This window comes from Besnoitia besnoiti, chromosome I (assembly GCF_002563875.1).
Source record: "Besnoitia besnoiti strain Bb-Ger1 chromosome I, whole genome shotgun sequence".
NCBI classification, from domain to species: Eukaryota; Apicomplexa; class Conoidasida; order Eucoccidiorida; family Sarcocystidae; genus Besnoitia; species Besnoitia besnoiti.
The window spans coordinates 2,493,726-2,507,692 of record NC_042356.1 but is presented as its reverse complement, the minus strand read 5'-3'; the positions used below and the strand labels follow the sequence as shown (position 1 = coordinate 2,507,692).

At 52.6% G+C, this 13,967-nt stretch overlaps 2 protein-coding genes across 2 annotated transcripts in view; both read left to right on the top strand.

Moving 5' to 3' along the window:
• BESB_003790 (putative dynein heavy chain 2) overlaps positions 1 to 8,250 on the top strand; it is a gene marked incomplete at both ends in the record, with an annotated part of 45,006 nt that extends 36,756 nt beyond the window's left edge. Inside the window, 12 exons of the mRNA XM_029359134.1 lie at positions 419 to 688; positions 1,253 to 1,499; positions 2,047 to 2,206; positions 2,944 to 3,154; positions 3,888 to 4,010; positions 4,230 to 4,346; positions 4,700 to 4,864; positions 5,456 to 5,655; positions 6,123 to 6,243; positions 6,554 to 6,706; positions 7,137 to 7,325; positions 8,002 to 8,250. Of these exons, the coding sequence (XP_029222047.1) occupies positions 419 to 688; positions 1,253 to 1,499; positions 2,047 to 2,206; positions 2,944 to 3,154; positions 3,888 to 4,010; positions 4,230 to 4,346; positions 4,700 to 4,864; positions 5,456 to 5,655; positions 6,123 to 6,243; positions 6,554 to 6,706; positions 7,137 to 7,325; positions 8,002 to 8,250 (2,205 nt within the window). The remainder of the gene's footprint in view (positions 1 to 418; positions 689 to 1,252; positions 1,500 to 2,046; positions 2,207 to 2,943; positions 3,155 to 3,887; positions 4,011 to 4,229; positions 4,347 to 4,699; positions 4,865 to 5,455; positions 5,656 to 6,122; positions 6,244 to 6,553; positions 6,707 to 7,136; positions 7,326 to 8,001) is intronic.
• A 2,130-nt stretch (positions 8,251 to 10,380) lies between these two features.
• On the top strand, positions 10,381 to 11,667 carry BESB_003780 (GAP40 protein; the record flags this gene model as incomplete). The annotated part of the gene is made up of 2 exons (XM_029359133.1): positions 10,381 to 11,502; positions 11,632 to 11,667. 2 exons carry the CDS (start codon positions 10,381 to 10,383, stop codon positions 11,665 to 11,667), a joined length of 1,158 nt encoding a protein of 385 aa, XP_029222046.1.
• Positions 11,668 to 13,967: the final 2,300 nt, after the last annotated feature.

Sequence of the window (13,967 nt, the reverse complement as noted above, 5' to 3'; positions counted from 1 at the left end):
CACTCGAATCGAATCGTGCAAGACAAAACACGGCACTGCCTTGCTGAGATCCGCAGCGTAGCGTCGCACAGACAAGCAGAGTGAGCTCTGCGGATTCTGTGCTCTGAGGCTCGTAGTGCAGTCTGCAGCGACATGCTCGCCTTGACGACTAACTGTTTGCTCACAGATGCGGGGCGGGGGGGAGAGGCCCGTCGTTCCGGCTGTCGGCATGCTAAGCACTCACTGAGTGATGAAGTCTACTAGTCTAGCTAGTCAAAGGTGAAAAGGCGTCTTCGCTTTCATCCGGGATCCACGTCAAGAAAAGTGGCGTGGTGTGTGCACTCTCTCTTGCCCTTCTGCGTGTGGGGTCGCCTTCGTCGCCTGCGCAAACGATGAGGCACACAGGATGCACATCTGCCTTGTTGCTTGCTGTTTGCAGATTCAAGCTCAGCACCCCGTAGACCACTGGGAACTCCGCTTCCTTTTGACCGGTCCCACCGGCGAACCAGGCTTCAGAGAGGCGAATCCGACCTCGTGGCTGAGCGACAAGCAGTGGGAAGGCATCTGCGCACTCGCAGAGCTCCCCGCCTTCCTCGGCCTCGACAGCTTTTTCGTGAAGGCGCCAGACGCGTTCAGGGGCGTCTACGACGCCGGCGAAGCCCACGAAGAGCCCTTTCCCGGCCGGTGGGATGAACTCACTCCGATACAGGTGAGGGGGAAGCAACGGCAAAGTCGGTCTCTGACCTGTCGTGGAGGTTTGTCGAGGCGCGGACGCGGCTAGCATGCCTGTCGTGGGTGTGGGCGTCGCTGCGGGTTGAGGCATCGAGAGAAGTACCGATGGACAGTTGGTGTATGGGACAGGTTTACGCAGCGGTTTGCCCGTAGTCCGCAGAGCAGAAGAATGTACAGGTAGTTAGGGAGACAGGGGCGGGGGAGACCGAAGAACAGGTGGACCGCCGCTGCGGCTTGCGCCACATGTGCCCAGTCGTGTAGCTGCACGTTACCTTCTGGTGATTGTCACGGCGACTCTTGCCTTTCAGCACCAGGCCCTACTTGTGTGTTATCCAATCGCTGACAGCCAGTTTCGCCGGCGCTCCGAGGCTGGATTCACTGCTCGGTTCCTCTCTGCCATCTGCGTGTGGAGTGACGGCTTTTCGAGCTCTCTCCACTGCAGTCTGAATGGCGACGGGAGGAGGATTTCTGTTTCTCACATCATACTGCGCCTGCAGTCAGGGCTCGTTTGGCGTCTGTTTTCGCCGTGCGGTCTGCTCAGAAAATGTGCATTTTGCGCCTGATTCGGAGCGACAAACTGATAGACGCGGCAGTGAACTACGTGTCGAACGAGCTCGGTCAGCGATTCGTGGATCCGCCGACGTTCGATCTTGCGCGGTCCTACAAAGACGCGTCCAATGTCACGCCTCTGATATTCATCTTGTCTCAAGGTTCTGACCCTGTCGCCAGTCTCTTGGACTTTGCGAAGGACATGAACATGGGAAGACGGCTCGAGTCGATTGCGCTTGGTGAGCCACCAAGGTGCATGAGGCGCGGGCAGGGCACACACGAGATCCCTATCGCAATCACGCCCTACCGCCTGGACGTGCCGTTATTGAAGTGTGCACAGGTCATTTTTGTGTGGACCTGCTGTCACAGACATATGTGCGTATTCTTTTTATCCGCGCTTGTTTTGCATATCTCTCCGTTGGCTGGCTAGTATGGGGGGGGGCGGGGGGGGGGGCACTTGCAGTAGGGGGCAAAGACAGAGTGAAGGGAAGAAAGCACGAGCTTTTGCACACTCAGTGTGTGGGTGCGCGAGTAGTTGCTATCCCACTCTCGTATTCCTATTTGGCCGCTGTCTCTCTTTCGCTCTGTGAGAGTAGACCCCGCAGCGATTTTCCGACACCCGTCAGCCGTGCAGGTCCACACTTTCGTGGCAAGACTGCCGCTGCGGAATCGAAGCATAAACCCCTCTGCGGATGGTGCCAGCCGCGAATGAAACAGCTGGAGCTTCCGCTTATGGTTGTAGTTGAGCTGCTGAGTTTTCTGTCTCATGGTTGCTTTGCTCTGCAGGTCAAGGACAAGGTGAAAAAGCGCGGAGACTCATCGAAGAAGCGTGCAATCGCGGCGGCTGGGTCCTCCTTCAGAACTGCCATCTGGCGGCTTCTTGGATGGCGGAACTCGAAAAAATCTGCGACAGCCTCAAAAAAGACGAAGTTCATCGTGATTTCCGGTGAGCTTCTAGATCGCAAATCCATGCGCAGGTTCCCGAAGCAGCGGATGTCGCCTAACCTGCGTGTAAGGTCGAAACAGTAAGTTCATCTACATACCACGAATAATGAGACGAGTGAGGGGTGAAGGACGTCACCTCTGGCAGCTGCATACTGGCAGCGCGCTCCCCCCTGCTTTGAATCCGCGAATGTTTAGTTGAGAGTAGAGGACGCATTCACAAAAAGTTGGTCCTGCACTCAGTTCATCCGTTTCATGTGGGCCGCTAAGCGATTCTGCGAGAGTCACTGCGCGTCGCCGGCCCTCACGAATCAGCAGAGGACCTTGGATAGAAAGGACGAAGCGGGCGGCTGGACAGGCCCCTGTGTGTTTTTTCGTGAAAAGCGCGTTGTGTCACAAAAGGCACTGTGGCACGACATGCTTGGAGGCTCGCTATACTTCGCCCGCCTGTAGAGCTAGTAGACATACGAACTGGCGTACAGGGGTGTCTGGAGCCAGCTCTCTGCAGCTTACCGAAGATCCTATCCTGATTACCTTTCTTAGCCTAGATGGACAGCTGCACACCTAACGAGTCCTCGTCCCACTGTTCTTAGTAACCTCACTCTTCAGCCTAGAATAAGGAGTCGTTTGTTTGAGGGAGCAGGGGACACTCGAAAGGAGAACTGGCAGAAGAGGAGAGCTTTTTCTAGAGAACAATCCCCTTTCCTCTTGGTGTGCATCTTCTCTGTCTGGGCGTCCAAGGCTGTGGCTGAGCTCTATGCCCTCAAGGAATTTCCCTGTGTCGATTTTGCAAAACGGGGTGAAGATGACAAATGAGCCGCCAACGGGCATCCGCGCAAACATGCTGCGGCTGTACGCGTCCATCGATGACCGTACCCTCGACAGCTCGAAGAAACCCGAAGAATTCAGAAAGCTGATGTTCGCCTTCTGCTTCTTCCACGCCATTGTTCAGGTGGGATCTTCGCACGCGGGCAGGTTGGCGACAGAAAACGTTTGCTGTCTGTTCATATCTAAATGCGCGGGTGTCTACACAAATGCGCGGACTCACGGGAGGCGGCCTCTGCAATCAAGTGGAGGCAACGGAGTGGGAAAGTCATACGCGCTGTCCTCGTCAGATCAAAGACCGGGGGCAGACACGCACTCAGGAGCAAGTGAACGCTTTGTGATGATGAGTCCCACGGCAATTGCCACACTTTTTTTCTAGGCACTCTTGCGATTTTTTCCGCCGACTAGCGTTTGCTCTTCCCCAAGCTGCGATGTTCACAACAAGTGGACACGGACCAAGTGTAGAGTGGTCACACAACTGCTTCCACCGCCCGATCGAATGCGCACACGATGCGAAAGTGAAATCTCTGCAGACGGCATTTCGCAGAATGTGGGGCAGCACCACAAGGCCTGCTGCGCCACCTGTTCATGTGGAAGGGGGGAAATCATTAAATGCCATATACTGCTAAAAAGCGCGCATTGCCGATCTTGTATCTCAAACACTCCATCAAGCCGGTAAAAAGACGTCTGTGTAGTGCAGCAAGCGGCGTGATTATGCATGTTCAACGTTGTCATCAACTTATCTCGCGGTGCGCCGCCGCTCGATGAGTAGACACCAGGGTCATGAGGCGTCATGGGCTCAGTGATCCAAGGACAAGGACGCACCTTTCCGTAATTTCCTCATCCTCTTCATTCATCAGGACCGTCGCAAGTTCGGACCAGTTGGATGGAATATCCAGTATGAATTCACAACGGAGGATCTCATTGTGTGCCAGAGGCAGCTGCGGATCTTCCTCGATTCGTACGACGAAGTGCCTTATAAGGTGAGGTGGTCTCGCCGCCGCGAGTGACAAACAGATGCCGGATATGGCGAAAATTTATAAACGGCATACGATTGCCCTCGCTCTCTCGTTTGAGGCTAGCTTTACCGAGATTGTTGATTACCACAGCCACCAAATGTACGTTGCCCTTCGTCAAATCACCATCCCACCGCCGCAGTGAGAGTAAAGTCTTTTCGTGATGGCGCTGTCTGTCTACTGCAGGTCCTTATCTTCTTGGGAGCCAAGATAAATTATGGCGGGCGCGTGACCGATGAACATGACAAGCGTCTGATCGAGTGTATCCTGACATCATACGTGAACGAGCACCTTATAGAAAAGGTACGCTTCTTCACAAGTGACTCAACAGTCTGAAGCGGCAAGACACAGCACACTTGCTTCGAGTGCGCTGAGAAGAACCGCTCCTCAAGAACTTCAGCCATCTGTTTCAAACGGCGACAATGTGCGATTTTTGCGATTGTTCCATCTGACGGTCCAAACCGGGCACCGGACACTCTTTGCCTCCAGGGATATATTGTGTCGCGGTTGGGGTTTATAGTGGTGTGAGAGGCTCTATCTCTTACTGTGTAGGGGACCTCGCTAAACGAATAATAACTAAGGAAGAGCCAGGACCAGCACGTAGCACCACATCGTGTCTCCATTGTGTGAAGACGGTTTCCGGGTCCTGCGCGCAGGGATCGGCCTACAAATTCTCCTCCTCTGGTCTCTACTATTGTCCCGATGCAACCGACCAGGCAGGATTCGTAAAGTATGTGCAGGGCCTGCCGTTGAATTCCAGCCCGGAGGCGTTCGGTTTGCACGAAAATGCAAACATTAAATTCGCGCAGATCGAGGGCATGGTGAGTTGGGCCTTCGTAGGACCACGGCTCCATTGACCTCTGTCAGTTGAAAGCGGCGAAAAGACGTGTATTGCGCGTGCCGATCGGCGCTCGGTGTGGTCATATGCATGGCCTCGATTTGCCTGTGAGGCTGTGGAGCGCCTAGTACGAGGTCGTGAGTGATTGGCTCAAACATGTTATGTGCCCGAACCCTATATCCTACAGATTTTCTGCAAACAAAAGACCCTGAGTTTGTGTGTGAGTCGCTCGATGAGCCGCATGCGAATATGCAGTCTGCCGGATGGCAATACACCCGCGATGGGACTGCGTTAAAACACCTGAACGTGGTGGAGCCGGCTTCAGTGGTGTTGGTGGTGCGATAGGCCTCCTTTCTCTTGGCTGGGAGCCTGTGAGGTCCTCTGTGGGGGTTCCAACGGAATCGTGCTTTCAAGTGGCATCTCCCGGCAGTGCACAGCCTTCCCCCGGAGACAAACAGGGGCGAGCTGATATGAGCGGAAATAGAGTACTCGGAATGCGGGCGAAAGACACAAATGCCTCGGGCGTCGGCATGAGTTTGCGCTTTTGCGAGTGTGGTATTTTGCGCTCCATCAGCATCTCCTGAATTCGATTCTTTCCATGGCACCGCGAAGCTCAGGGGGAGGCAGAAGAACACGTGAACAAGATGTCGAAGAAACAGCCAGTCAGATCCTTGAGAAGCTTGCGGGAGAGTTCAACATCGAGGACATACAACGAAAGTATCCGACGTGCTACGAAGAGTCCATGAACACTGTGCTAATGCAGGACGCCATCAGGTCCGACTCACAGCCGCCGTACTACAGCTTCCACCGTCGCGGAATCTTTGAAGTGGCCAGCTGGGAATGCTTTTGGAGTACATCTCTTCCGCCACGCATAGTCGAGACTCACAGGTGGAAGACAGGCAACTAGTTCCTGTTGCGCCGCACAAGGGATAGAGAGGCCCTGGCTAACCCCGAGCCTCATTTTAATTATCGAGGTATTTAGGCACGGTCGCATCAGGCTGATGAAAAACTGCGGAGCCAAGGCCTGCCTGCTTGCGTGGCCAGCTGACCGAGAGGTCTACTTCCTTGCGCAAGAGAAATAATAAAAACAGTCATGCAGATAAATCAGTTGGCGCTGTCTTTCGCCACTTGGGTGCACACGGCATTGTTCTGCGACGCAAACGAGTACGTGAAAACAAGAAAAAGGTATATGCAGCGGTTTTGGTTCAAACCATGAGACCCAGCTGTGTGTGGCTGGACAGATACAATGGGCTGATTAAGGTCATGAAAAAGTCGATCGTGCAGTTGCAAATGGCACTAAAAGGAAGGATAGTCATGACCGAGGAGCTTGACAAAGTTGCTGATGCACTCTTTGACAACCAGGTAAGGTAGTGTGGCACCGAGAATATATATTTAAGGGAACGCGATTTTCGAGCAATCCGCGGTACTGCGACTCCATTCTAGTGTTTGTGAAATGCGCGCTGTAGTGCTAAAGCCTGAAAAAAAGTTGCTCGAGTTGTGCGCAGTCGACGCAGTTGGTCGGCTGGCTGGTTCCGAGGTAATCAAGACGTTTTCTGGGTATATAAATGTGTTTCAGTGTTGGCTTTGAAGACACCTATGTACGTCTCTAGCAATCTCAAGGGCACCTGTTTGCCCCAGCGTTGCAGAGCTTGGGTCTGTTTCTGAAACGCAGGTTCCAAAGTTGTGGGCAGACAAGGGCTTCCTCTCTATGAAGCCCTTGAGCTCGTGGACGAGGGATCTCCATAGTCGTATTTCTTTCATACAGAAGTGGATTGATAGTGGAGTTCCAGTCTGTTTCTGGATCTCCGGACTCTTCTTCCCTCAAGTAAGGCAGTGCATCTGTGTCGCGGCAGGTGTCCGTCTGTTTCCTTCGACTCTGGTGGTATCGAGCCGCACGAAACATAATTTACGAGTTCAGGATTTTTGGCCCTGTCAAATCGGCAAGGTGCATCCTGGATGAGGAAGAGCATCACCGGACTCTTCCGAAGCTCTTCTGCTCCACAGCTGTACGTCCACTAAGTCTCTACTGTGCCACCCCCACCCCTCCAAGTATTCGGGTCTCGGTAGGCAGCTCGCAGTTCATTGCGGGTGCAGGGTGCGTGTGGCATAGCGTTGTTCATAGGTTAAATCAAATGGTGTTCATTGTCGTGAACCCTTCGGCCTGCAGAGCCACACTAGTATAGCATCCAGAAGGAAGTTTGGTTCTTGTGCGCCGGCCTTAGGAGTTCGACTAGATTTCCTTTTCTACGCTGCAGGCTTTCTTGACTGGCGTGCTACAAAACTATGCAAGGAAGTGTAGGATCGCTGTCGACCGCCTGTCATTTGAGTACAAGCTGATGGACGATCTAGATGCTACAACAGTGAAAGAACGTCCACACGAAGGGTGCTACGTACATGGCATTTTCCTCGAAGGCAGCCGATGGGACAGAGAAAAGCATCTCTTGGTGCGAAAGCTCTTTCATACACGTAGTATGAACACACAATTTCGATCCTTTACCACATTTGCAACTGCAGCGGTGAATGACGAGGTAACTCTAACAGCAGGCGCTTAGCAACACTCGCACAGGGATGGCTCGAAACAGAGAAGACGTCGGGAAAACGAAGGGCTCTAGAGAGTATTCACCTGTACGCACTTGAAGATGTGGCATCCCCTATATGGTGTCTCTTGCCATCGAAGGCATACCTGAAAAGCATGGGTTGCTATAGATAGGCACTTTCTGGTGTGTAGACTTTTCCTCGGAGGCAGCAAAGATTAGAACACAGACGCCAAATTTTGCTCCATTTACAATTTCTACCTCTCGCTGAAGCTTTTACTGGCAGCATGCATAAACCGTTAGCAGTCACGCCGCTGGCGAGGCAAGGCACCAGCAACCTGGATCTGCGGTTGTTACTCGGCGATCACAATCGTAAATTTCGGTGCTGTGCACCTCGATCTGCATCTTGTGACGGCTGCGAAGAAGCATGTGTGCAAAATCCTTCCATACGCCAGCATCTTTGCTGGTACTTAAGGAGGATTTCCGCTCTCCATACGTAGCGGTTCTGCCCACGGTTCGCGTCTGCGAAGCGGTCCCACATGCCTGGAAAAGCCTACGGAACGCTTCGATTCTGTGGTGTCCGTAGGCTCCATCCAAGCCCAAGATCTTGTTTGAGGAACTCCCGGTGCTATGGTTGTTGCCAACGCCAGATAGGGCTCCTCCCATTACCGGGATATATAAGTGCCCCATCTATAAGGTTCCCAGTCGAAAAGGGACTCTGTCAACGACGGGCCATTCAACTAACTACGTCATCAGCGTTGAGCTGCCCACTTCAGATCCTGAGGCGGTCCCCATCAAAGCCGGAGTGGCAGGATTTTTGTCTCTGCAGGACTGATTGCTTTTACGAATTGAATGTAGCTTTACTCGGACGCATTCTCTCTAACGAGCCCTAGCAAAGAAACATAGTGTTGCACATTACTTCGGCCGTATCTCCCCATATATACATATATATATATATATATATATATATATTGATGGCATTCCGCTTTCAGATATGCCTCGTGTTCATCTTCGCTAGGTATGGAGCTGCTCTAACATCACCCCTATCTGGGAACCAAGAAAGCCTATCCGCTCGAGAGTGTATGGCAGCGGCAAAGGCACACTACACGCTAGCATTTTCCATTGCCAGGGGTTTTGTCGAATGCACGTGTGATTTTACCGCGTGTGACAAGGGTCATCAATTCGTTTTGGTGTCAATAGATGACCAACACATCAAACCGCCACAGCAGAGACACCCAAATAAATTCAGCGTCTGTCCATAAGATGCTTCCTCAGCGAAGCCACTTGAAGGCCACCGCGCCTCCACTCTGTCTCTTGGGCGGCCCCGCCTCCGACTTTACTGCATGGGCTCCTTCTCAGTCGTGCACTCTCTGAGCTTACCAGAAACTCGATGGGGAGCTGCCAAAGTGTACTCCTGCGTTAGTTGTGCGTATCAACAGGCAAAAGCCTTTTGCTATCCACGAACAGCTCTACCAAACTGGCGCTGATGTCAAAGCTCTATACACACGTGGCAGCAGTCAAGGACTGGATCGCTGGTAGCAGGATTGAGCGGGCTTCGCTTTTTCGCACCTTGATATCCCATGCAGATGACTTGATCCAGATACGACACGCGACCCATGAGGGCATGTACGTCCAATCCTTAAAACTGTCGGACAGACACACTGTAGTGATGCCTCGGCAAAATGGGTTGCAATCCAGAGACACAGCCCTACCCTGCGCCTGGATTGCTACTAGGTGCGAGATGAGGCAGCGCAAAAATCTGTTTCTACGACCGATTGAAATGCCGCCGTCCGCCGTAGCGCCGTCCCTACGTGCGCTCGTTGCAGCAAAACTCCTGTCTTTAATATCCCCAAGCGTCTTGGCAGCAAAGGCTAACTCTCTGTCCTGTAGCTCACTGAACACTGAAGTGTCTACGTCCAACGCACGTGGAAGGGCGCTAATCGCTTGGAACGGAACTGAGTCAAAACGCGTCTCGGTCCAACGGGCAACAGCAAAGCGAGTGACTACTTCGGGAACGGGAAGAGGGAAGTCATTCCGTGCCACGGCTGTGAAGAAAAAATTGGTGCAGCGCCAGCACCTCAGGAATAGCGATGCCCTGCAACAAATAACCGCAAATGTGAAAAAAATTGCAAGACATTCCAACCTTTGCTGCACGCACGGCTGGGCCGCCCCGATTGCTTCTCGGCGATCGGTGTTGCGTGACAGGGGTTTTTTCGTTAAGCTCCTTCCCCTGTACTAGCGGTGCCGTGTCTTGCGAGCAAAAAAGCCGCCGCTCCCACTAACGCTCGCGCAGCCGAATTTTCCGGCCGAAAAGGGCTCTCTCGCTTCCAGGGCTGTGAATAAGGTAGCTTCCGAGCGCTGTAGGGTGAGCGAATTTCTGTTGGCTCGACAGGGCGCTCCGGGCTGGGCCACGCTCTCAGCTGCGTGCGTGCCCTGCAGTTGAGCTGCCGCCAAGACGGCGGACACGACAGCCTGCTACGGCGCCGTGGTGTGGACACCTTGCAAGCGACTGTTTATTTTTCCTTTCTTCGATTGTTTTTCGGACATCAGGGAGAATCTGGTTCTTTCTGCCAGAAACTCACCGAGACAATCGTGTTTTCGTTTACCTGGAACCCTTCACTCTCATTTCTGCTGCGTACAAGGTGGAAGAGTCTATTGTGCCCGTGCCGTCTGCGCGAAAAAGCATCCCAGCAGACAGCGCGTAACACGACGGAGCAGCCCTTCGCTTTGTTTCGTTCTCGCTGCGTGGTCTCCCCGAGGCACTACCTCCTGGTTATCTTCTAGAAATTTCTGTTTCTACTGTTTTTCCGTCTACTTTCTCTTTCCATTAGTATTGTGTGTGAATGTGTCTCGGTTTTCTGCCTTAACTCACTGCCCCGGTGGTAGACGGGGTGGCTTTTTCTCTCCAGGGCCGTGCCAGCGCTCTCACAGATCCTAACTGCAATTATTCCAAGACCTTGGAACAATGGCAAGCATTCAGGACATCCGTCTGCCCACGTGGCAGGAAGTCCGTCGGTTCGTTCAGGACCCGGAAATCGTCACGGCTGAAATCCTTTTCCTCATCCTCACATTGTCCAATGTCTTCGTTATGTACCGTCTATTCCTTGACGTCGTGCCCTTCCCCGTGTTTGTCACCTGGTGGCAATTGGCACAGGGCCTCTTCATGGCATGGTGTTTGGGTGAAACTGGGAAGGAATTTCCGAAATTCGCGTACTTTCCCCGCGTTGAACTTGACAAGAAACTTCTTAAGAAGATCGTGGTGCCGGCCATCGTGAACGCCGTGATGCTGGTACTCGCCAACGTCGTTCTGTACCGCACGACGTGTGTTGCCACCCTGCCGGTTATTGTCTCGTTCGCTGTCGTCCTTCATCACGTTACCCGATTCATCGGGTGTGGTGAGGAATATATGCCAATGAGATGGCAGGCGATGGGACTGCTTATGCTTGCCTTTGTTCTTGGGTGCACTGACTCTAAGACCGTCAGTGCTCAAGTGCTTCCATGGGCAATTTTGTATTCCATCTTTTCCGCTGCTTTCCGTGCCGCATACCTGCAGAAGGTGATGCACGAAGTCGATGGCAGAGGCAACCTTCTGTACAACCACCAGCATGTCATTGGCGTTGCCGTCCTGCCCATCCTTTGCCTCCTCTGCGGCGAATGGAAAGTGTTCACCACCCTCCCGATGAACTTCACCCTTTTGCACACGTGGCAAGTGTGGGGCTGTTTGGTGACAGTTGGTGCCCTGCCGTTCCTGAAGAACATTGTGTCTAACCGTCTCATCCGCCGCACGGGACAAGCTCCGTGGCGCTTCCTTGAAATCGTGTCTATTGGGCTCGTTTTCCTTATTGGTCTGGGCTTCGGCGTCCCCGGCTGGCAAGGATTCATCTGCATCATCCTTGTCCTGGCAGGCCGTACCTTCTGCGCGTACGACGTGATCACCAACGCTGCAGATGTCGAGGCGGCGCGCGACACCCGTGGCGGAGGCGGTCGCCCACCCAGGGATGATATGGCTGACGCTAACGAGCTTGAGACCGGTTCGCAGACTTCCCAGAAGCCCTTCTTGCAGGCAATTGAAGAAGACGGTGGAGAGGTAGGTTAAACTCGGCGGGATGCTTCTACCGAAATGCTCAGTTGTGAGTTCTACGCATTGTATCAAATTCGTGTTTCCCACTGTGTTCTCGTTATTGCTGTCTTGTGTTGCTATGCATTGTGCCTTCAGAACTACTCGGACATCCGTGAAGACGACTCCAGTTAAACAATACATTGAGATCATCCTTCGTTTCGTTTGATGGCCTGAGCTTCCGCGAAGCCAGTTCCTCCCCTTTCTCCGTTCCAACTCGGAATTTGTTGTACACCGATGGCGCCACCTACATGGATTTTAAAGCGCAACGCTGTCACATTTTTTAATTCTTACGTTGCGATTGAAGATGGACGTTGGTCCGGTGGTTCGTGTGGCGTCATGCCTCGCGAAGAAATCGGTTTGAATTAGCAAGGGCATCTTCAGCCATGAGGGGCTCCTTACCGTGTACGCCGGGTGATTGTTGTGGCAATCTGTCACACATGCATTGCTCCGGTAAATGTCTTTCTGGGAGTTGTTACGTCTGTGCCATGCTGCTCTAGCTCTTGACATCTTTTGGTTTTTTCGTGGGAATAACAACATACCAACGTGCTCACTCGGTGTCTCCGATGCCGGACGAACTGACTCGACCCGCCTGAGTCTGTTGACATAAATCTGCGATATGCGTTAACGCTGCACAGTGATTGACCGCTTGAACGCTATTGCAACTGGACTGCGTGCTCGCGTGGAACACCTATATCCGGAATTCTTCGTAAGTAACGCCACTAGTGCTAGAGGTTACCAAGATACGTATTCTCCCTAGAGTGCTCTTCTGGGTATCACATTCAGTCAATAAGAATAAGGAACTTCTTAGTACGCTTGGGTCGTAGGATTTATACAGGTTGTCTGGCAGAAAAGACAGGTAGAATTCGACTGTCACTGCTGCAGAGTTCGATCAAGGCAATTGCTTAAAGTCAGTTTGTATGAGTGCCATTATTAGCAGTCACCTAGCACGAATTCCAATAGCGCGATCCAGTATCGTGGACAGAGAAATTATACTCGTTCCTGACACCAGATTAACAATTTCCTCGTCCCGTAACGGGGTCAAGATGAAATGGGATGCTCCAAGCAGCAATGGCGCATCCGCGAAGTCATAGGACGGTGGAGTGCAGTTCAGAATTGTTTAGAGCAGGCTCTAGGTGAGAACCCGGAAGTGCTGCGTTGTCAGCAAGTCAAAATAGATAAATAATGGGGTGTAACAACTGCCGGTGAATAGGAGAGCTCGCATGGGCTCACCCTTCGCAACCACGCCTAATGTCTGGAACCCCTGTCGTGGTTTGCACTACCATGTTTTCATCGCTAGGTGTATGTACTGCACGCTGGAATGTCTAAGCTTATTGAAGGCGGCGAGAAAAACGTCGATGGTGACGTAGAAGCGGCTGCCCCACCAAGAAAAAGCTGGAGCTGCGCATGTACATGTGACTGGTACAGAAGGGCACATCATGGAGAGAAAAAGGGCCCGCGATGAAGTAAGCATAACAGTGAATGCCGGTGTCTGTGGAATTGACGCAGCCCCCCATCAGGTTTGTATTCTGAAGCGTAAGCGGTACGGGGCCTCAAAATGTCTGCGGGATTGCCATAGTTTCTACAGAAGAGCTTCACGCCGTCTCCATTGTGGCGGTACGACTGCATTCACGCCTCACACGACTTAAGAAAGTGCTGCGCGAAGCCAAGTACGCTGATCAATCTATGGAGTTGCCTTATATTTTCCAAGGCTATGGGTGGTAGAGTACCCTTAGGCGCAAGGATTCTATCAGAAGAGGTGCTGCGCAGCACATCAGACGAGACACTCAGAGAAGCGGCCGAAACTCGCACCTCCCACGTTCTGGCGCGCAGCGTGTCCTATCCCTCGAAAAACGCTCCACGGGTTGATCTGTGTGGCGACCCTGGAGTGGCAAGGGTAAAGGCGTCTACCTCAGATTTGTCTTGTCCGCTCAATGCAACGAAATGCGAGGACGGGCGGACATTTACGCTACCCAGCTCTCCCCGTCTGGAGGAATTTGGCTGTCCTCAAAACACTGCGAGCGAGGGGCCGAACAACCACTCTTCCCGCAAAAGTGAATATCGTGAAACTGGATCATGCGATGAACTATGCTCTGCCTGTAAATGGGCACGTGCTATGTTCACCCAGCCAGGAGCAATGTACCTATGCACCGTATCCGAATTCTTTGCTACAGCCAGTGCGTTGAGTGCCCATCTTTCATAGGTGGTATTAGTGGTAAACTAGGCAGTACACGTGTTGATTTGCTTTGAACCTACGTAGCTCCCTCAAAGCTCTGCCAGTCTACGGGCACGATTGCAGGGCCACGTCCGTGTAGGTTACAAGAGTTTTCTTTAAAGCATGTGTTGGTCGCTTTCCGCGGTAGGCTTGAGTTTGTTATCGAATTCCATCAGGAAAACAAGTGTGAACATAAGGCAGTGTAAGTCTTTTGACAAGC